We start from the raw sequence: 23,310 nt of genomic DNA, 5'->3' as shown, positions 1-23,310 counted from the left end.
ATAAAAGGTTTGAAACTGTAAAAACTATCTTTAACGATAAATAAAATAAATTGCATGAAGTGTGGGATACGTAGTTCCTTCATCCTTTTGGGAAATGTCTGTGGAGGATCTGAATTTTTATTTCTGGAATCAAGGCTGCCAAAGATATTGGCAGGCACTGTTGAGATCTATAGGGCTAAATATTACTTGGGTTGTTAGAAACTACTACATATGTGATGTTAGCTTGCCTGGACACAGGGAAAGACATCTGGAGCAGAAAAGGGGAGGTCAGGCAGAGCAGCGGCTAAAGAGAAACTGAGACCTTGAGTGGATTCATTTTTTTATGTCCTCCCCAACATAGGGGGTGCATGTTGGTATCCCAGGTTTTAGCAAAACAGTGCTGTGTATTCAACTTTGTGTTAAACACATTGCATTTATTTGTATGTACTGCACAATAATTAGACATTTTCATTGTCATGGGGAATCAGACTTTGGGAATAACAGCCTTTACAATAGATTTTTTTTGGCACACAGCCTCCTGAATGCCCTGCTCAGTTTGATAGGTACACCACCATCATCACCCTGCCCACACAAACACAAACAAGCCAGGGGTGACTGGTACCATAGAGAACTGATAGATTGAATTCAATCTTATATGCTCCCATGTTGTGGACATGGTGAACATCCATGCCTGCAGTCTTTACAAACAGCTACCAATGTCTTCTACCTTGCATTGCTGTTTCTACTGACTGGTTATTCTCCATTGCAAAAGTTTTACACTGCCCCTGCTGGTACATTTTAAGCTTTTTAAGGAGTTTTTATCTGGTTATGAAACAGCCTTATATTAATACTGATACAATAGCAAAAAGGGGCAGCTGCAGAGATTGACTATTTCCATGTTGTTCATTTTAATATCTGAAACACCTGCCACAAGATAGGTGTCAAAAAAGTGATTTACAGCCTTTTTTACCTTGTAAGATTCCCCTTTGGGCCTCCACTTAGACGTGACGGATAGAGTAGGAAATTAGGGAGAGAGTGAAAGTGGAGAACAAAATGCAGAACAAGAGTCACCAGCTGATTTGAACCTGGGCCACCTGCCTTGAGGAAAACAGTCTCTGCACATGGGGCACACTGACATAACTACTAGGCCCCTGGCCTTTCATTACAGTTTACAAAGCAAGGAGTCTAAATGAGAAATCCATTGTGTCTTAAAACTGTTGAAAGAGAAAAGAAGGTTGAGATTTACTAGAAAAAACAGGACTTTCACATGTATGGGACTAAATAAACAAAGAGATTAGACAAACTGCGTTGTCCACAGGGAGACACAAACACACAAATGGCCAGTTAAGTAGTGATTGTGAGGTAAAGTAGCATGCAGTCTAACGGAGAAAATAAAGTTATTTTACTCTCTAGGGCCCTGTCCACAGGGAGACGAATTCAGGAGTATACGCAAAAGTTTTTTGTCATATCTACTTTTTGAAACTGAAATCTTGTTCGGTTTTTAGATGCAAGACTAAAGAAACTACACTACTCTGTCATTTGTGTTGGGAATAAAGCCAGAGCTAAGTGACCTGACACACCAGTTGGACTGTTTCACATATCCATTGCATGGGGTATGTCTCACATCCATCTGGGCAAGGGCTCATAGAAAGTGTGTGGGAAGGGCAGAACCTGGAAAACATCTGATCAGATAAATGTTCTGCCTGTCTCATAAATTACAGACCAGTCAGAGCTATGAAGCATATCACATAGTGGGCATGCTCAGATTCAGAGTAAACTTGCGTTGCTGCTACGGTTGCTGAGGCCAGTCGTTGAATCAAAGTCGTGACAAAGCTGATTAGAAAACAAGCAAGAAAAGCTTTCAGTGTAATTCTCTGCTCCCCTTTTAATGAAACCCAGTGTTAGTTCATGCAGGACACAGTAGTCATATGCCCAGCTCCCACAGCCAATCACAGCTCTTTCTCTCAACACATCGGTGCATTTAAATTTGACATACTTCTCACTAATCCCTGCTTGCATTAATGCTGATGCACCACACTGCTGCTGGCAAAGCTTAACCTCCTCCCCCCCAGCCTTCTCTTTTATAGCATAAACTTGTTGCCCTCTTATATTGAGATGCACGCTACTATGTTTTAATTGCTTTTGTACTCAGTATGCATTGTCATTAATGTATCTATCCATTTGGGGGTTTCTAGCTATGCACTCCCTAGAAACTCAAAGTGCTGCTTGACTAACCCTGGGAGCATCTTTTGAGCAGAGCCTTCTCCACCAAGTAAAAATGTATATCCATTTTGCAATAAAAGTGAAATGTATTATAGAGGTGTTTATTGCAAACTCATGCCAAAGCTGGATGGAAAGAGAGCAAAGATATCTTTTCTGCCAAGAAGAGCTATCACTGCGGTTCTTTCCTTTTCTTGTAATAAGAAATATGGTCCAGTTCTGATAAAAACTAATGCCTTACTATAGCTACATCCAAGTTTAGTTGACTTGCTGTCCATAGCTACTTCCTCATTCTCCCTAATTGCGGAGACCTGGCATCATTGTTTCTGATCACAGACATGGAGTTTAGCCAACCTATCGGCTTTGCAAGGTAAAGAGCTAGGAGGCTGGTAGGTTATCTTAGCATAAAGATGAGAAGCAAATGAAAATGGCTAGCCTTAGCACAGTCATCAACTGTAATATCTGACAGAAATGCAACAAAGATAAGTTGTATTTCTATACAGTATAACATCTTTGACTGTTTAGCTATATCCTTATGTGTCTGGTCTTCATGTACAGCTAAAAATTTAACAGAGAGCCCATTTCCTATCATCTTAACTTTTTGGGATAAATCCAGCTGCAACATCTCATCTCAGGAGCAGTGTCCTGGATACTCTGGATTATCCACAGTCCATGCTTCAACAGTTGTCATTGGAAGTCCTTTCTACCACAGAAAATAATCCCTCTGTAAACTTGAGAGTTTGTATTCTGTGTGAGTGCCGGGACAGGCTTTCTGGAAATGGATTTTACTTTTGATAATTATTAGTGTCAGTGGTAGGTGTTTTCTTTATTTAGGTGGATCAAACCTTCAATTTAGACAAATAAATAGTAAACCTGGCTGTAGCGAAAAAAGGGGGATGTTTTCACTGGAGTCTGTCTTTCCATCACCAGTAAAACGAATCAAAAAGGGTGACATAGAGGCTTACCTTACTCGCACACAGGTGGCCTCTCTGTCAAGCTCATGGTGAGATGCCATGAAGAGATTTAATCAACAGAGCTTGTCCTCTAAAACAATGTGGATAAGGTTATCAGATCTGATATAAATAGAGAGGGTTTGCACATTTGATTCCAACACTCTTTGATAGGAACAGCATCTGTTCCATTAGTTCAATATTCATGGCTTCAGCTCACCCAGCTTCAGCCTGTTTGTCATCTGCCTACAACAGCAGATCAAAGCTCTTGGTTTCTGCAGGCCAGCAAGGGAGCACCCTCCTGCTGTCTAAGGTCAGGGTGTCAATGCTGCTTTTAGTCTGGTTTGCTTCCTTAGATCCTGGCCGGTGTAGACAGGTCATATACTATCTGTCACTTGTACACATGCATGCAGACACACTTAGACGTCAGAGAGCAGTCCAGCTTTGTAGTTCAGATGGAGACTCTGGCCAATGTTAAGAACGAAAGGTGGTCAGGTTCACATCAAACTCATCATCAAAAGGTTTATTTATTCATTCATTTGTTCATTTGTTTGCTCATGCATTCATTAATTTATTAATTCATAACTGATTCTTCCTGACTTGGTTGTGCACCATTGCTTTATTTTGTAGGTCATGATATCAAGACACTTCCATAATGATGTAGAGCTTATATCAGACCAGTTCCCCGCTGGGAGAGGTTGTGTTTGCCTTTAAAAGTAATGAAGCTACTCTCTATGTATGTACCATATTCATGAGCATGGTAAAAGCAGCAGGGGATGTATACATTATCAATAGATCTAGGATACGCCATTTATAACCACTGAGTATACTGAGCTCAGTGCATGAATGTGTGCGATGCACAAACAACATATTAATGCTATGCATTGTGTAACCCCAGTTTCTCATCAGTTATGTTTCTGGCTTTCCTGACGTTTGAAAAACAAGGATTTTTACCTAAAAGATGCTCAGAAGAGTCTATCAGTGGTGAAGTTGTTAGACCTTGGGTCTGCAGACTTCTTTGCCCATAGAACTCTCTAATGCAGTGCCAGTGATTGACTATACGTCAAAATTCACTCATAAATGTTTTTTTGTATTACAGTTACTTTCAGTATGACTTTGAGGGAGTCTTCCATTTTTTCACATTTGTTGTATTTTACAGATGTTGTCTTGTTGGAGGCATCTGGTGACCCCCCTCAGTGTCTCACAACCCAGCGAGGGGTCCCTGACCCCAAATTTTAGGACCACTGTTATATAACAGTGATTTATGGCAGACAGCAGTAAAGATATGTCTTTTGCCTGTTTTGCTCTGAGATTTAAGTAGCAGAGTCAAATGACCCTACAGTATATGCTCACTGATTAAACAGCACTGCCTCCTCCTCTTGTTAGAGAAGGTTTCATGTTTACAGTTTCTCCTCTCCAAGATTGATGTCTATAAAACAGCAACATCAGGTGAGTGTTATCCATTGAAGGGTGTCTCTGTCAGTAGATCTTGAGCTTTAACACAGGCTACATGCTAGAATAGATCAACTCGGTTTGTGGTGATTTTGTTTTAAATCCAGGGTGATTAAAGGAAGCAGGCTGTGTCTCTGATTGTGGTCAAAGAAGTGGCTGTAAACACTAACTCTGTAAACTGTTCTCTAATTGTAGCTCCACTAAAGCTCACTTAATTCAATTATAAACATGTTATTTCCAACAATTTCTTCACAATTAAGTGCCTACTTTTATGTTGTTGGAAAACTTTTATTGTGAACGGTTATATCAGGAAATGAGGTGTTTTTAGTTGCAGCTTCACAAAACTCATCAGGAGAGAAATCTTAAAACCACAGATGCAGTGACAAGCTACAATGGACTGGCTGACCACAAATACTGTTACCAGTTGCTACCAACTTACTACCCATACTCTCAGGATGTACATGGATTAAGAAAAAAAATGTGTTTATTTGATATGGGATATAGATATCCTCTTACAGTATTTTACGCATTTTCTGACATCTTGACACCTCTGTATAAAGACACTTGGTTGAAAATGGTCTCTTAGTTAAAGCCACACCCACTTTTGGTGTGAAAAGATGTTATTCTTTTAGACAGTCACACTGTTACATAAGAGCAGCAGGCAGCAGGAGCAAGGAAAGAACTAAGAGAATGTTTGCTGGAGTCTGGTCAGTGTCAGTTATGAATAGTTGTTCTGTCTATTATGCTGATTCTTGTCACCAGTCTTATTCTCTTCCTTTTACATGATGCATGCTTGTAAAGTAAAAAAAACAATGGCAGCACTTCATTAGACTGGACAAAGTCACGGTATCCAGCATATTGTCCTGCTCGGGGCCCTCCTGGCTGTTTATTCTTCATTAACCACGGTTCTGAACACGCTGCACAGCAGTCCATCTTAAGGCCTGACATCAGATAGTAGGCTGGAGACAGAGCTATGGTCGGAACTCGCCTCGGTTACAAAACAGATTCTTTGTCTAAGATAGTGTAAATGTTAGCGACAGCATGGACTGGTATTGACATTAGACAGAGTAAACAGTTAGCATCACGCTCAGGGTCAGGACAGAAATGTCATAATAGCTCCAGCACTCAGCATTTACTCCTGTCTGCACGCTCCGAAGACTGCTAATGTGAGTGCAGGAGTTAGACATTACATACTGGTTATTCTTCTGCATAATATAAGTCAGGGTGATTAGCTGTGTGTCTGACAGAGAGCAACAGGAATATAAAAAATGGCAACAAGAGAGAAAAGAGAGTGATGCTCTATCTATGTTTAAGTCAGTTTTATCTGTTTGTTAGCCATAATGGAAGGGAAAGGTGCCTCATATGCAAAGGCTGTTGTCCTCTGATTGCTCGCAGGTTCTAATCCTGGGGCCTCAGTCCCTTGATGCATCCTACCTCTGCTCTCTGATGTTCTGCATCTGTTTTGCTCTGTATTATACTTAGATTACATTTTTTATCAAAAAACCAGCTTACTTCAAGTCACATAAGAAGCAGTGGCTTGGTCGGTGTGTTACTAGTTCTAATTTGTGCAGTGGGTCTGCACAGTTAGAGGGAGTTAGAGGAAAAATACTAAAATTCCATAATCAGGGGTAAAATACAGTTATGCTGATATTTAACCGTATGATCAGATGCCTTTGACTACCCTTGAGCCCAGCAGGCTAGGCAGCAGTGTTGGGTATAATGCGGTACAAAGTAACGTGTTACTATAATCACGTAACGTCTGTAACGCAGTAGTCTAACACGCTACTCCTGCTAATTTAGTAACCACATTAATTCTACTGCAAAACAATAATCTCATTACTTGCATCACTGTAAATCATCAGCTATGTGTAAAACGGGAGCAAGAATTAAGGATGCATGTTATTGGATTTTTTCCGATATCTGATATGCTGATATCTACAGATTCATTTTAGCCGATACTGATATCGATACAGATATTTAAATATGTTTTACGTAACTAACTAGAAAAACACTCAAAGAGAGCAGGCCTCTGCCATTAGCCCTATCTCCCAATAGTACAGAATCCTTTAAAAAATTCCTGAAACCAGACGGTGATCTGGATCACTCCCAAAATCTAATCAGTTTTTCCTTATGCCATTTCTGACATTTCCTGAAAATTTCCTGAAAATCCATCCATAACTTTTTGAGTTATGTTGCTAACAATCGAACAAACCCTTCCGATCACATAACTTCCTTGGCGGAGGTGAAAATTCAGTCCTTTTTTTCTTAAACACACTTTAAAGTTTGAAGAATGAGGATGAATTTAAAAAAATCTCAACTTACATAGGTCTGTTGGTCCAGCCTAAAACTCCACTAATTTATTAGTATATATGGCCAAATTTTACAGTTGATATACACTGATTTTCATGGCCAAAATATGTAAATGTATGTAAATAACGGCAGAAATTTTGGCAGCTGCTGATACCGATATTTGCCTTTTTTAGCTAATATCTGTAGATACCAATATCAGGCCGATAATATCGTGCATCCCTAGTAAGAATGTCCCAGTAAAGTGTAAACTCTGCCCTAGCCAGAATCAACTCTGTCTGCTGAGAATGCCACATCAAATCTCTCCAAACCTGCAAAGGTAGTGACACAAACCTAGTACCTTAAGACCCCTTGAGCCAGGGTGAAGATTGAGATAACTGCATGAGGCCAACCTACATTCATCTAAAATATATATGCTCATTATTAGTGACATATCCTTTCTTCTGACACTATAGAGACATTTTTATGCAGCCTATCGCATCCCATTTAAGCACACAATTATCCTCCAATTCATTGTTTCATTTCATTTCAACTGTGGATCCATTGATCTACCTTAAAGTCCTGGTTTTGGGTTGTGGCTCTCGCAAAAGTATTTTTAAGACAATGTGACTCTTGGGTGGAATAAGGTTGAATACCGCTGCTGCAGATGATCCATGATAGAGGTAATGTCATGACACATTAATTCTCTGATCAATATTGTAAGACAATCATATAATGGCAAAGATTTGATATTAAAAGCCCCTAAAAAAGTAAATTCTGCAGGATTAATTTATTAAGTCACTGCAAGTCGGTGTCAGTTTCACCTCATGTCACACTTCATCCTTTAACTTCTTTTAACAATTGGCTGACATTTTCCCGCTGTTGTCTTCTTTTATCTGGCTGTAAATGTGTTTTTTACCAGTCAACTTCTGTCATATCATTCTCATTCATGTCAAGAGCATCTTTGTTTGGAGTCCTGGTGAGTCAAATTGGCAGGTAAATCTTTTTGAAGCTCTGTATTTTGTTTTCTACTGAATTATTGATACTTGACACCAAAAGTATGATAAGTGTATCACGGGGGTGATATATTGCCATATCATATTTATAGTTCCAAAATCCTCACAAACAGGAGGCCACTGTAGTAAGAATAAATCCATATCAACAGCTTAGTGTACCTTTGTCATCCCCTCTCTCACGCTGAGGTAACTGGTGCCTTCATTACATGTTGCTCCACAACACTCGTCCATTCTCCACCCCTCCATCCCTTTCCTGCTTCATCCGTCCATTTGCCCTTGACTGTTGGGCAATACACCATCTGCCAGCAGACACTGCACATGGACCGAAGGCATTAGCTATTATGTAACTGCGCTCCTGTAACTCCTCCTTCATCACTTCCTCCCTCTCTGAAGCAACAAAGCGAGTGTCCGAGAGGAGGGAGATGTAACCTCCGGGACCTTTGGTGGTGACTGCAGATCCACAGGGCCCTGACACATCAACCGGTGCCTTGAGAAACAGCTTTTTATGGAGTGAAGAGAACTTGTTATGGTTGAAAGTAGGGCCACAGTAATTGATTCATTTTGTAATCGAGTACTCTATCAATTCTTCTGGTGATTAATCACGTACTCTAATAAGAAATATTGCAGTTTTTTTTTTTACCAATCACTTTTGCTTTTTTAAGAGAAGTAGCAATAGACAAATGAGATAAGAAGCTGGGCCCCTTAAATGGACTACTTTATATTAAAAATTGATATTAATAGACTCTCTAAAGAAAATATTTTTTACAACATGCAATGAAGTTCTGATGGCAATTTACATTTACTAAAGTTACAAGGAAAGGAAGTTAAATGATTACATTAGATCTTGCCATATTTGGGGTTTTAGGGATCCTCTCCCAGGACATTTTTGGTTCTGACACTTCATTTCTTCTATTGTATTTTATTTCTATTCTCCAATGTGTCATTAAAGTAAAGGGACACTTAAGCATTTTAACATCCTCTACTTTATGCATAAATGTAATATTTCACATTATAGCAAGAATAAAGCTCCATCATTCACACAGCGGTCTGATGATGTCTGAAAGGTGAACCTTTAGATTACAGGAATATGGTCTATTTTTCAAAGGGTGTTCACTTTTAATTTTTGCACATTTTTGTTTGTGAGTTCATCCACCATAATAATCTGAGCTTTTAAGACCATCCACTGACATGGAGAACAAATTTTAAGGGTTAACGCTGCTTCTATGACCTGTTGAATCCTGACTGTATGCCGATGAACTTGAACCTATTTAGTCTCAGTCACTGTCTGTGGCAATAGCATGTTTCTCTTTAATTAGTGTCAATTCAGTATCAATATAAGTCTTATCAAATTGTTCAGGATGCTGAAACATTTTGAAAAATACGCTGTAATCAAGACGTCAGTGCATGGAATTTAAATAATTTATGATTAAATATATATCGTGTGCATGTGGAAGAGAGGGAGATAGGGAATGCACCACAGCAGGACTTGAATCGTGATGCCTGACGGTTTTCTGTAAAACTGTCGGGTCAATCAGAAAAGTTTATGAAATGCCCTGAAGTCTGCAGACACAAACTGAGCACTGTCTCACACCAGCGAGTCATGAAGGCAGCGCGTAAACTCAGAGATCTGCGTATATGAATACAAGACTGATTTAAGTGAAGCCTCAAGGCAGATCATTTGCCTCAAGAATTTTTTCAATTCACAAAGAATCACATCACCTGAATAATTCGAGGAATTTTCTCAGCCCTTGTTGAAAGTGAGTCAAATAAGGTTGTAAGCTCAAGAAAGAGACAAGCGAGCATGAGGACTCAAAGTTAAAGTTATTTTCTGCTATTTACAAGACTAATAATGTATTTGTAATAATAATGTAAATTGTTTTTTTCTTTTGGTTGAAGTTTTTGACTTGGAAAAAAAATAAACAGTCATAAATAATTTCTAAAATAATTATGCCATTTCAAGGAAAAGATCAACTTGATGTTTGACTGGTTGATTGTGACTAATCCTATTTTCAGTCCTAAGGGACAATGCACATTAATGAACATGAACATGTTAAAGTGCCAGATTGTAACAATGGGCTAATGTCCATCTGTAGTCTCCTGGCAGGTTGATGGTATATATATAACAAAAATTACATTAAACATTAAAAAAAAGGTCATATAACGATGCATTATAATACTTAAGTTGATGGAAACCAAGAACACTATCAAAAAGAATAATCTGCAATGGGAGCAATATTGTCCATGAAGATACATTTCACTTCAAATCCTTAGCTTGCTTCTCTTAATCTGTTAACAAATATATAGTGAGACCTGAATGAATATTAAGTTACTTTGCATTTTGGACAAGGTGGCCTCTCTTGACACAACTGTATGGCCGCTAGTTGAACACGGTCTGTGGGGAAAGGCCTTTTCCATTTATGTCTGAACAGATGCATCGACAGATATGATATTATACAATCCATGTGACAATACCATCACATTACAATGATTCTGCACAATTGATGTAAGGCCAGACAGTCCTTTAATGGTACATTATGTTATTTGATTCACTGGAGACTCTAAAAATTCTTTAAAAGGTTAAATGCAGGACTAATGTATTTATATCTACAGTTTGTTGTCAGTTTCACCTCTTAAGATCAGATGATAAGACAATCCATTGATTGCCAGAGGAAACTTCATCTCTTTATGCCTTGTCATCACTGTCAGACGTCATCCTCTCTTTCCTTTATACCCCTGTTAACTTCTTATAAAGCCATTTAGCTTCCATTCATGTTAACTTCAATCAAACTGTAAGCATCATTGTGAGGAATCAAGAATTAATGATATTATGGGGGAAACCCTTAAAATCTTAGGGGACTGAAGTTGTTTTTAATGCTACATAGCAAAAGCTGGCACCACCAACATGAGTTAGGATGACTATAGTGCCACATCCATGTTCTAGCCCAGTGGTTCCCAACCTTTTTTCCTTAGGGCCCCCCTTACCAGGGCCTTGGAAAAGCTAAGCCCCCCAGGACCCACTTGGAAAATTCCAATCAGATTTAATTGTTTTCATTGACAGAATCTGTAAATAAAAGGTCCACATACACTTGCTCTTGACAAAAATCAATGTATAAACTATTCATCATTACAAGTGTATTAGGGCCACTCTTAAAAACAACAATAAAGAGGATTTGTTAATCTCTAAATTCTCAAGTTGCAAAAGTTGACAATTTACAAGTAAGTAGATATTTTTTGTACTTTAAAAGTTATAAATGTAAGTGAACCAAAACTTTGTTTTTTCTAGATTATACCCCCCCCCCAAAAAAAAAAAAAAAAAATTCAATCATTATTCTCAGTTTGATTTCTTGTAAATTATTGGCCTAACACTATTGTTAATGTAGGATTTTTAAAATTTGGCATTTTTGAGTTTCTATTGTTCAAATTTAAGACTTTATAAACTTGGAATTAGCACATTTTCTTGTGAATAACGTATGTTTTAAACTCAGACTTTCTGAGGTTTTTTCTTGTAAATAAAAAACTTTTTACCCCCCCCAAAAAATTAACTTTTTGCTTAAAAATTAACAGATTCTCTTCATTTAAAAAAAAAACTTTAAGGTTGGACCTAATACATTATGTTGCTAATCACAATTCAATAAAAGATATATATGTACATCTAAATCTAAACCTCAAAGTAGACAGGGTCCCTTGCCCCCCTGAGATCTTTGGCACCCCCCAGGGGTGCCAGGTCCCCAGGTTGGGAACCACTGTTCTAGCCTACTCCTAGCAACCAATAGCGTCAATTTTTTTTTTTTTTTTTTTTTTAGATTTATTTTTAGGCATTTTGTGCCTTTATTTGATAGAGGAAGACATATTTGATAGAGGAGGACAGAGGATAGATTCGGAAACAGGGACGAGAGTGGGAAGAGACATGCTGCAACAAGACACAGGCCAGATTCGAACCCAGGCCGCTTGCATACATGGTGTGTCTTAAACCACTCGACCCTCTGCGCGCCCCAAGTAAAATTAAAATAGACATTTTTAAATTTGTCTTTTTGACAAAGCATTGAACACTTTTCTTCTTTGATGTTTTTTTTATTCAGTAAACTAATATTTTTGTAGTTTTGGATATCATGTCATCATTGCCCTACACGAAAAAGAAAGTGTCTCAAATAGTTTGTTTGTTTAAGCTGTGCTTATATTTTTCAGTCCCTTCATGCAGTCATAAGCACGCACAAGGAAATGTAGCGAGTGCATGAACGTGTTTGTGACGCATTTCTGCCTAAAGGTTTGTTTATGTGTGTGTACTCCAGTCTTCAGCCAATGAGCTAACAGATACCACTGAAGTCAGCTGAGGTCCTATACACTCAGGACATTACACCCACACACCCCCCCACACACACAACCACATACACAGAGATATAAGACTTGTCACATCGTGAGCTCTGACGCTCGGTGACATGGCCCATTAATACGAGGGCCAATTCAATTTCTCCCTCTCCTCTGTGGCAGCTTACGCTGACAGCCATGCATCATGTTCACAAGCCACCAACGAGGGGCTTTATGTCCCATAAAAACGCTCCCTGCTTACCCACCCCGCTTTTGAATTAAGTCCACAGGCTAAGAAAAGGGATTGGATTCAAGAGATGTAATGCATTTGTTGGTTTATTCAAGTACAGAAAGAAGGGTGTAGCCTTATTAGAGTGCATTTTTATACATTTGCAGACTATCTCAGCTTTGATCTTTACTTGTTTTTGATTGAACAGGTGGATAAATAAGATTTGGACAAGACTTTGAGGTGTATTTCCTGGTAACTTGCTGTCTTAATGGTAAATATCCACTGGCTGAAAGTATGAAGATTAGCTTAGAGCTTTCATACACGTGTGTCACCGAGTCAGACCATTATCTAATCGGGTGCTAGACACCCATCATTTCTTCTATCATCCTCTCTGTTTTATTCCCATACAACAACAAGCATGACCTAGTGTTACCTCAGCATGAACGGTAGATTTTTGTTTTCCTTTCATTTATGTTTCATAAATTTTAGCTTCACGAAATGTGTTTATATTTTTTTTAACCAAGAGCCTGAGAGTCGAAGGCTCCCCTGACTCTGAGTGACAATGTCGCTAATCTAAGCTAATGCTTGAAAAATCAGAGAGTTAATAAAACTCTACTGAACTCCTTCAACAAATACTTTTAAATAAGTAAGGAGACCAGAGAGAGAGAGATGTCATGTCAGTCTAATTGAGAGTGCCGCACTCTAAGGCCTGAGGCAGGAGGCATTTAATATGAGCCTCCCAGTTTATCCCCATGCTTGATTGAAATAGCCAGATATTGTAGTCAGCAGCATCTTCATTGTAAGTGACACATGACCAATTGGGAGGAACTGGTGAAGTTGAAGTGAAATGTGTGAGGGTTTTTTGTATTTTGGAGAAGGCAGCTCAAAAATTTTTACTCATTACTATTTCAGAGTAAAGAAATAGATTCTGTGTGTATTACATCACTGGTATTACATTTTGCCATGCCACGATTTTGGTAAATTTGCCATTACTAGTCAAAATGCATCTAATTATGGTTCAAATACAAAGCAGCTCTGATGCAACTGATGCTCAACCTACCAGCCACAGTGGCACATAAATAAAAGATGTGTATAACAGAGTGATTTGTGACACACAGCAGCTCAGATTGAGCTCCATGGTCTTTTGCATGCAAGTAGAGCAGAGCCAGGCAGACTACACCTTCACTAGCTGAACTCTACCATGTGTCAGTGGGTGTCAGTGTTTACAATGAAGGTAAATCGCAGCACGGCATGGAAATGTGTTTTCTCACCTGCAGTGCATCTCTTCTGGTCCGTTTGGGTACTGCTGCATTAACCCATGTATGGGCTGGAAGGGTTTGCAGCTCAATTTAAAAAATCTGCCTCCTTAAACATGTGTTTCAGCTATGACTCACCTGTCTTAAGTCCAGGATGATTGAAAGAAGTGGGCTTTAGTTGTGACCTGTGGGCAACTGAGCAGCTTCAAACACCATAGCTATATACAAATGGCCTCTAATTGTTGCTTTCCTGGAGTGAAATTGATGGGATGATAAATTTTTTTCTTACAATCTCTTCACAATCACGGTCCCCTATTGCTATGATGTTGAAATGCTTTTTTTTAATGAAACAGTGGTATAAGGAAACATGGGGTTTCAGCAGCTTAACAACACCCCAAGAGGAGAGAAATAAATCTTTAAACTACAAAGATTCAGTGACAAGCTTTAATGTAATTGAAGGAACAACTACAGTGAACACAAAATATGTGATCAAGAATACAGTTTTGGGCCTTTAGCTTTAATTTCATGTAAATCCTGTTACAACATATGTCCTTTTAAAGTTTTATTTATGTATAGACCCATTTTAGAAGTAGTTGCATGAACAGTTGCTCACTTTAGCTTTGTTAGCTAAAGTTAACATTGCTAAAGCTAAGCTAGCGATACTACGTAGTAAACATTACTTCTACTTCTAAGCCAGTGTAGCTGCATTAGCTTTAGCAATGTGATCTTTAGCTAAAATGGCTAATGGTAATGTAGTGAAGTAAGCTATGCAGGTAAAATTTTTACGTAGCTAACGCAGCTAAGTTTACATTATCAAACTATGTACATAGTTATGTAGGTAACTACATAGGTAGTTACGTAGGTAGTTACTTAGGTAACATAGCTATGTAGTTAATGCAGCTAAGTTAGCTTTATCAAACATAGCATAAGTTAACATAGCTTCATCAGCTTTAGCTTCAGCTATGTAGCTATTTTATGTGAATCATTTATGGGTTTATGAGACTTTCAAAACTGTAAAAGGTGTACCGTCTTCAACAAGATTACCTGCATATCCTAAAGCTGACATAGCTAACTTAGCCTCATTAGCTTTAGCCTTAGTTATGTTAGCTGCGTTATAGTGTTTTTGTGTAGGACAATTTTTTCATGTAAGCAGATTTCTTAGAAGGCTTTATAAACCATTTTTAAATCAGTTTTTAACTTTCTTTATTCTAACCCTTACTTTAACATTACCCTAAAATGTTAGTGTTTTAAAGTTTGAACATATTTTTCCTACCTGACAGATGAGGTGTTTCACAGTATGGTTTGGAAGAGAGATCGTATGAGGGTGAAGTCTGCAGCCAGACTGTCCAGTTAATTTCCACTTGTAGTCCAAGAAATATTGTCCACAGTCATTTCAACAAGCTTTGTTGACATTATTGATTACCAACTTGGGGTCTGGGACCCCCTAGGGCAAGGGCCAGATGTAGTCTTGACAGAGTCTCTGGGGGCCGGACTTCCAAATAAAGAAAAATTAAATCAATATTTCCTCTATTTAACATATTATTTTATTAGTATTTGTATATTCTTTCAAAACACAGGACATTTTTAGGCATAACCAGTGAGATCTATTCCTATCTGTAATGCCTTAGACCAGAAGGAGACAGGCATGCCCTCAGAATTGGCTAGGCTCCTGAAAATCCCAGAGAACAGGCCTCAACAATTATGATTTAGCAACAATATGAACTCATGTTTCACACCTTTCACTACTTCAGTGCTTCATTCTGCCATTTCTGCAATGTTTGGTGCCACTTTTAACTCCTTTTTGATAGTTTTTGCCCTTTTTTGCCTCTTTAACCAATTTTTCTCCATTCTTTAACTCGTTTAAACCTCTTTTCTTGCCTGTCATATCCCTCCTTTATCCATTTTGCCACTTTTGTCTGTTTTTGCCACTTTTCATTACTCTTTTCGCCTTTTGTGCCACTTTTAACCCATTTTTTAATATAATTTTTGCCCCTCATTCCTTTTATACTAGTGTTTTGCCACATTTTAACCTCTTTTCACCACTTTTCCTGCAAGTTTTTGTCCCTTTGTGCCACTCCACAACCGTTTGGATGCTAATCACCCATTTTTGCCACTCTCTAACTCCTTTTCACCACTTTATCTGGCCAACTGTTTGAATATTAATTGTTTTTGGGGTGGATTTAACAGTTGCAGACATTTAAAGCCAAAAGACAATCTTAATACCACAACATTTTCTTTTCCTGCTTTTCTGAAGTTAACTTCCTGGGGCCAGACAGGAAGCTTTGAGGGGCCTGATTTGGCCCTGGGCTGCCAGTTGATTATCAGTGCCCAAGGGGGTTACCAACAAAATTGTCAGAATTTAATTAGCATATATCAACTTCCTTTATGAAATAGCACTTGCTAAGTAGTTTGTTTTTTAGCGAGAACGTGTTTAGACTTTTTTCTTAAGGTTTCAGCAATGACACTATTAAAATTGATGTAGAATTTTGACAGTAATATATCACTTTTCTGTGTGGGTCATTGAAGGGGCTCAGCTTTTCAAAAGAAAGGTTAGAAACCACTGATCTATAGGAATCAGTCAGTGTGTAAGAGCTAAAGAGGCAGAGCATATGCATTGGTCAAAATTCAATCCTAGGACTTACCAGCAGCCATCTTACAGAGTTTTGTCTTTATCATGCACATACATCTAAAATGCAGCCTCTAATTTTGAACGCTCCATGCTTCTCATGCTGCTGGTCCAACCTAAAACAATGTCAGTGTGTGCCATAGTAAGCCTTAGCTGATGTCTTTTATCTCTAATAAATTGCTTTAAAAAAGGCCTGTTGCTGTGGGTATCATCATTAAAATCCTCAAAAAAAACTCTTAAACAGTGTAACGTTAAAAGAAAAATGAGCACCAGAGTCAAAAGTTAAAGTTCCTTTTTTCTTTTCATGAATAAATACTCACTGTTTCATATAACAGAGGTTAAATCCTCCTGTAAGGACACGATATTAATGGTGTCCTTCCCTGACAGCCACTCTGTGCTGTATTAAGGATACAGTGATTTGCTGTGTCACCCAGAGCCACGAGGGTCAAGCCTCCATTTTGTTCTCTAACCCATACATCACCTTACAGTGTGACAAAATGTAATTTGCTGGACATCATACCCAAAGCATGTGTCATCGACTATAACAGGCAAGGTCACTGTAAGCGCCCCCTCTGCTCCTCCTCCATATATGGCGTGTCCTCATGATTTGTCGGTTGTGAGTCACCAGCAGGAAGGTGTCGGCACTTTAGATGATTAAAGATTTCCTCCTGAATTCCTGAGTACGTTGAGGCTGCAGCTAAAGACCATGCTGTGTTCTATTACACCACAGGCTAAACAAGATTTTATTTTATAAAAATCATAAATAGGCTTATTTTTCACAGACCAAAAACTGTACCATCCTCCTCTTCTTTTATAGTAGTGTAAATAAGTGTCACGTGTGGTGGCATGCTGATCATTTGACCTAAATTTATTCAGCCTTTGCACCATAATTTCACCAGTGAGACTGCTGTAGTGAAGAAGAACTAACCTAGCATCTATTGTCTTAAGAAACCATCAATTTTAATCAACACTGTTAAATAAAATTGATCAGTTCTTAAGTTAAAATTACATCCATTGCAATGCTAATTCTGTTAGCCCATTAATGGCAATTTACATTATGTGTTAGCGTGAAGCTAACAGGTTCAGATGTAAATGCTGGGGAGGAGAGTAATTCTGCCCCTGTTGTAGAATAATACACTAGCTGCCACTGATCCTATGTTTGAATTGGTTTTCCAGAAATTGCATGATCAATATCATGATCAAGATGTTGATAATGTTACAGTAGAACCAAAGGATTTTATTGTTACATAAATCATAGGATTTCCACCATATTGACCAGTCTCTGTTACAGCTGTTGTTTCAACTTGTCTGTAGTTATGACGTTTATTTTCCTGATAGCTTAACTTCCGAAAACTTTTCTTTTAAATATTACTACTTTAATAATGAAAACTGCCAGCCACAGCATTTCTGACTTTAAAGTGGATTGCAGAAACAGTTTTCATTCTACTGATTAATACAGACATCAAAAACCACAGGTATGCTCTAAACAATGATAGCTTTGCTTGACAGGCTGCAATCAGTCTGTGACTTTTTTGGCTGGTAATGGAAAAGACTAAAATAAATTCTGATGCCTCTAAATCAACTACAAAAATACTGAAACAACACCATCAGGAAGAGGAGCAACTGGCTTTTGTTTTTCTTTTGTTTTTTAATATACAGTTATTTTTTTATTTATGCCAAACAAATTCCTAGGGGTTTTTGCCAGATAAAGAAATTTATGGTTAGCCAATAAGCCAGACAAGACAGAAAAGATTAATACAGAGTGATCTGTTTGACTCCTTAGAGAAAGGATTTTTTTCTAAAACTGGACAAAACCTGCAAAGATAATGAGATGAAGGGGTACCATTTTGTCCACAGGGGGCGCCAAAGTAAACACAAACTGAATTAATCACATGAGAATTTGGTTTGTGCTGATCTTTGTCACATCTGTATACAAAATGGTATCTCCAATCTTTGCTGTCCTAATCATGGTGTACCAGTGTTATTTTCTTCAACTGAAACTATGAATTAAAATGTTCATCAACAACCTTTTTTCCCAGAGAAAGACAAGACTAAAGGCCTTTGCATACTGAATCAGTTTTTTTCCAACCAAATTTTTTGCACGTTAAAAAAAATGATCTCATGTTGTTCTAAACATGTTTTCACAATGACACCAAACTTTTTGTCCATTTTTTTTTTTTGATCAGTGCCTGGCCTGCTGCTTCCTTCCAACTTACTCCCTCAACCCACTCCCCTCTCTCTCTCTCCCTCTCCCTCTCTTCCACTAAAACCTCACTTTAAACACTGTGACTACCCTTGTATTATGTGGGTATCAACCACAGTATATAATAGATAAAGGCATACATTTTTACTCACAGCCACTTAACAGAGACTGAATTAAAAAGTTGCTTTCCACTTCTCCAACTAAGCACAGGGCTATGATGTAGGAGCTGGTGCCGTATGAAGCTCTCTGTCAGTGCATATGGACCCAGTGTGATTTTTAGGAGTGACAGAGCCACACGCTTAGTTTTGTCGCAGTACAAAACAATTTTCATGTTCTACGAGTTTTCACAGTGAAACCACTGTGAAACGCAGCAGACTCAGTGTGCAGGGTTAGACCTTACGACTAGCTTAAATTTTATCTTTGGTGACAAAAACTGACTAAAAGTACGTTTAGTTTTCATCGATGAGGCTAAAACAAGGATTAAAGGTAACTGTAACTAATCTGTAGCTCTCCTGCTCCTCAGCTGAAGAAAGCAGGGATCTCAGGTTTCACTACGTACACAGAACACATAAGTTTGATTTGGCACCAGATTTACCAGAATAAATGTTTGACTTAAACAAAGGACTTAAATGTAAGGACTTTTTATTGACTAGAACAAGACTTTAATGTTTTTTAGTATTCTGTGACCAAAACTAGACTAAAATTACAAAGGGTAGAAATAACTAAAATGTGATGAGAACTAATGAACATTTTACCCTTAAGACGACTGAGACTAATTCAATTTGGAGAGACCTATACGAGTTTAACAATGATTTATTTTACAAGTTTGGAAATGTTTGGCAATATTTGGAATTGTGAAATGTCTTTCGTGTATTGACTCCATCGTGATGTCTTTATGAACTTGAGGGGATAGTGAGGTGGACAGCAGGATAGGATATCCCCCTGGAGTGGTGGTGGTGATGGAAGGAGTAAGATAAGATGAGATGAGTAAGAGACTTCCAAGGAGTAGATTTCAGAGGAGCTTGACCCAGATGCTGATGAGATGTAATGGAGGTGGCTGGGGAGGAGGAGGGTTGCAGCGATCGCACTGAAACGACGGACTGACTGTGAAGGAAAGAGAACAGATTCTAAAATATGGCAGCTGCAGGATGATTGGATTGAGAGAGGTTGTGGCTGAAAGGGATTGGCTCAAAGCTTAAGTGAGTGAAGTTCTGAAGTTCTTTTAGATTCCTTAGGCTATCAGGTATAAAATGAGACAGCAGAATAGATTTTTGTCTGATTCATAGTTTGACATAAATTTAAGGAACAGTTTACAGTGAACAACAACATAGTTAAATTGATGTTTTGTTTTGTTTTTGGAGTTTAATAATTATAAATATAATTCTATGTTCCCATGATAACTTGTAATTTCCATCTTTTGCGAGATTGTTACACAATTATGTTTTATAACAGCACTGATTTTCATGGGATCATGACTTAATTTCAATTGATTTCTCAAGATCTTGACTTGTTTATGTCATTTTCTTAGGATAAACTCAGGTTTTCTCATCAAGTCATACATTTGTTTTTTTTTTTTTCTCAAATAAAAAAGTGTGTTTTCTCACAAAAGTGGGATAATTTTCTCGCAATATTGGAAAAGCATGGTATCTGTGATGAACCAGACTATGATCTGCTATGGATAAATAGTCTATTGCTACATTTGTGCTATTGCAGCTCGGGGGATTGAGATAGAAGAGTCAAGGTCATGAGAAAACAACTGGAAATAGCTAGTCACCATGGGATATTATGATGTATGGATGCAGCTTGTAGAGGGATACCATCATTACAAATGTATTTAATAATTTAAGATTCTATGATAATTACCTCCGCCAAGGAGGTTATGTGATCGGGTGGGTTTGTTTGTTAGTTTGTTATTTTGTTAGTTTGTTAGCATCGTAACTCAAAAAGTCATGGACAGATTTTGATGAAAATTTTCAGGAAATGTCAGAAATGGCATAAGAAAGAACTGAGTAGACTTTGGGAGTGATCCGGATCATGGTCTGGATCCAGGATTTTTTTTTAAGGATTCTGTACTATTGGGAGATAGGGCTGCGCTGTTACCACTTTACACCAGGAGATGGTGGACATAAGTAACTTGTCCAAAGTTTTGGAGTTTATAGAGTTTGACAGATGCACGCCCGGTTGAGGAGACGAGTCAGAGCGTAACAGAGAGAAAGACAGCGAATTGTAGTGAGAATACTCACAATGCTTGGAGGAATGGAGGAATATTCACCCTCTGCCATGACTTTCATAGGTAGCAAAACCAGTGCTTTGCCTCACCGTGTCTCCACCCCACTGGGGAGGGAGTAATTGGCAAATTAGATTTTGGGAGATATCCGGATCATTGTCTGGATCCAGGAATGTTTTTAAAGGATTCTTCACTATTGGGGAGATAGGGCTGATGGCGGAGGTCTGCGCTCTCTGAGTGCTTTTCTAGTTTATTATTTTTTATTTTCTGATGGGACAAAAACGAATCACCTCTTTAATACAGAAGCTTAAAGTAATGCCACAATGTCAACTTCATGATGTTTAGTGTCTGTTTGTACCATAGGAGAGGTCATGTCAGTAAGAGGGGTGTGACGTGGAAAAATACGTAATAATCCCAATCTGCTAGTGTAAATAAACCAAATCAAACCCATTGCTGTACTGGTGTACAGTTGATGGACAATGATTGCAAATTGTATCACTCAGCTGACACAGTGCCCTGCAATTTTACATCCTATACAGTAGATCCAGAGGCTGCTATTTTCACAGGGAATTCAGCCATGAAATGTGTTATGGGGCATCATAATGCGTAGAGATAGGTGGACACTGAGGCTGCATTTGATGGAGATAAACATTGTGAATATATATGATAATGTGAAGTACTGGGATGAGCAAACACTATGATGTTCTGCAACCAAGCTCCATTTTGAGCCCTTTTCTAGCCACATAATAAGGTCTTTGTTATTTCAACATTCGATACAAACATCATCCCAGCTAAGAATAGTAGCTCATGTGCAGAAATGCCCACTGCTTCCATTTAATAATTTACCTGTGACTTTTTATCATAGATGGTGTAGGAGTTGTTTCACATCAATATTCCTCATAAAAGATAAACAGTGGTAAGAGAGACATTTACCCACAACGTCTGTAGGTTTACCCTTCAATAAAGAAGAAAAGATAGAAAGAGAATAGCTGCATCTTTTTTAAACACAGCAGAGCATGATGAATCCTCATGGTCTTAGCAGAGCTGCCATGTTTTCTTAACAGCTTCATCACTGTTTTTCCTCTCAAAGCTATGAGGTATATGGGTCGAAGGATCTTTTAAATGGCAGAGGAGTATAATTTAATAACTGCACAGATGCATAGTTGATCATAAAAAGAGCAGTTTTCAAGTTTAAATGAGGGGTGCTTGTTGTAAGTCTGACTTAAATAGTAAAGTTATCATGATAATTATATGAAAACTGTCACAAACGTCTTCCACAGTTAAAATCTTTGCTGAGTCCTCTTTTCATTGGTATAACTTTCTGTTTTTATCGTCATCTCTGTTTCTCATTTCTCTGTCTTTCTCCTAGTACAAACAAGTGGAGCAGTACATGTCCTTCCACAAGCTACCGGCCGACTTCCGACAGAAAATCCATGACTACTACGAGCACAGATACCAAGGCAAGATGTTCGATGAGGAGAGCATCCTTGAGGAGCTTAATGAGCCTCTGCGAGAGGTATGAAAACACCCGAGCATCCTCTATAATGTGCTCATTCACCCACAAATGCACACACTTCTCAAATCTCCAGCGAGTAAGTGGAGTGGAATAAATTCATTATGGTGCTCTGTTACGGTTTTCTTTCTCATAACTCAGTGGTTGAAAGGTCATTCCAAGCCTTTGTATCTATTATTAACACATTTGCTCACTGGGAGGGAGTTAATGAATTGTTTCCTCAATATATTGAAAATAAAAGAAAGCAACTGAAAGGTTAGGAGTTATTTTTACTTTAACTGTTTTTGCCACACTCAGTAGTTGTGATTTCTGCAACCTACAAAAACTGTGAAGTGCAGTTAACAGTAAGCAAAGTCATCTAAGTTCAAGAGCAGTTCAAGTTAAGTGACAAAAGAACTAAATATACAATGCTAAAAGTATTCACTCTTGGATGTTTCACCCTTTTATAGATTTTTTTAAATCAGTCATGGTCAATGCAATTTTTTTCTTTTTACAAATTAACCCTTTTCAGAGAAATATGCTCAGATGAGACCTGACTTTGTGCAAGATGGAAGCATGTACAAACTGACCTGAATACATAGTTTATTACTTAATTTGAATGTTAAGGATTATTAATAAAGGGAAAATAGAATATCAAAAATAGAGGGTAAAATCTAGCTATGCTGATTTGTCCAACAGGGTGCCAAGGGCTCCAAAGAAAGGGGTTAGATCCTGGCTTGACCCTGCTCCAGGCCACGGGCAGGGTCGGGCTCAAGCAGAGAATCTAAGCTCCAGTTGAAATGCTGTCTCAGCCTAATTTTTGATTGGTCTGGAAGAAGGCAAGCAGAGGGAACAGAAGCTGGCCTTAAGCCTCCAGCAAACAGCTACAATGTGCCCACCTGTCAATCAGCCCCGCCATGCCCTCAGCTCTGCAAATGTGTGAATAACTCTGAGACTTTATCAAATCAAAACAGATGAATAACTAAAAGAATATTATCTGAAGAGTTTCTTAAAAATGAACTGTTGTAGGGTGCCTTTTTATTTATTTATTTATTTATTTATTTATTTT

General features: G+C 38.2%; 1 protein-coding gene across 1 annotated transcript in view; it reads left to right on the top strand.

Annotated features, from left to right (window-relative positions):
- hcn2b (hyperpolarization activated cyclic nucleotide-gated potassium channel 2b) overlaps positions 1–23,310 on the top strand; it is a 72,593-nt gene that overhangs the window by 34,965 nt on the left and 14,318 nt on the right. Inside the window, exon 5 of the mRNA XM_041791906.1 lies at positions 22,119–22,265. Within this exon, the coding sequence (XP_041647840.1) occupies positions 22,119–22,265 (147 nt within the window). The remainder of the gene's footprint in view (positions 1–22,118; positions 22,266–23,310) is intronic.

The sequence above is a fragment of the Cheilinus undulatus genome, linkage group 7, assembly GCF_018320785.1.
Source record: "Cheilinus undulatus linkage group 7, ASM1832078v1, whole genome shotgun sequence".
NCBI lineage: Eukaryota > Metazoa > Chordata > Actinopteri > Labriformes > Labridae > Cheilinus > Cheilinus undulatus.
The sequence above is the reverse complement of the archived record's forward strand: the minus strand, read 5'-3'. Positions and strand labels throughout refer to the sequence as shown.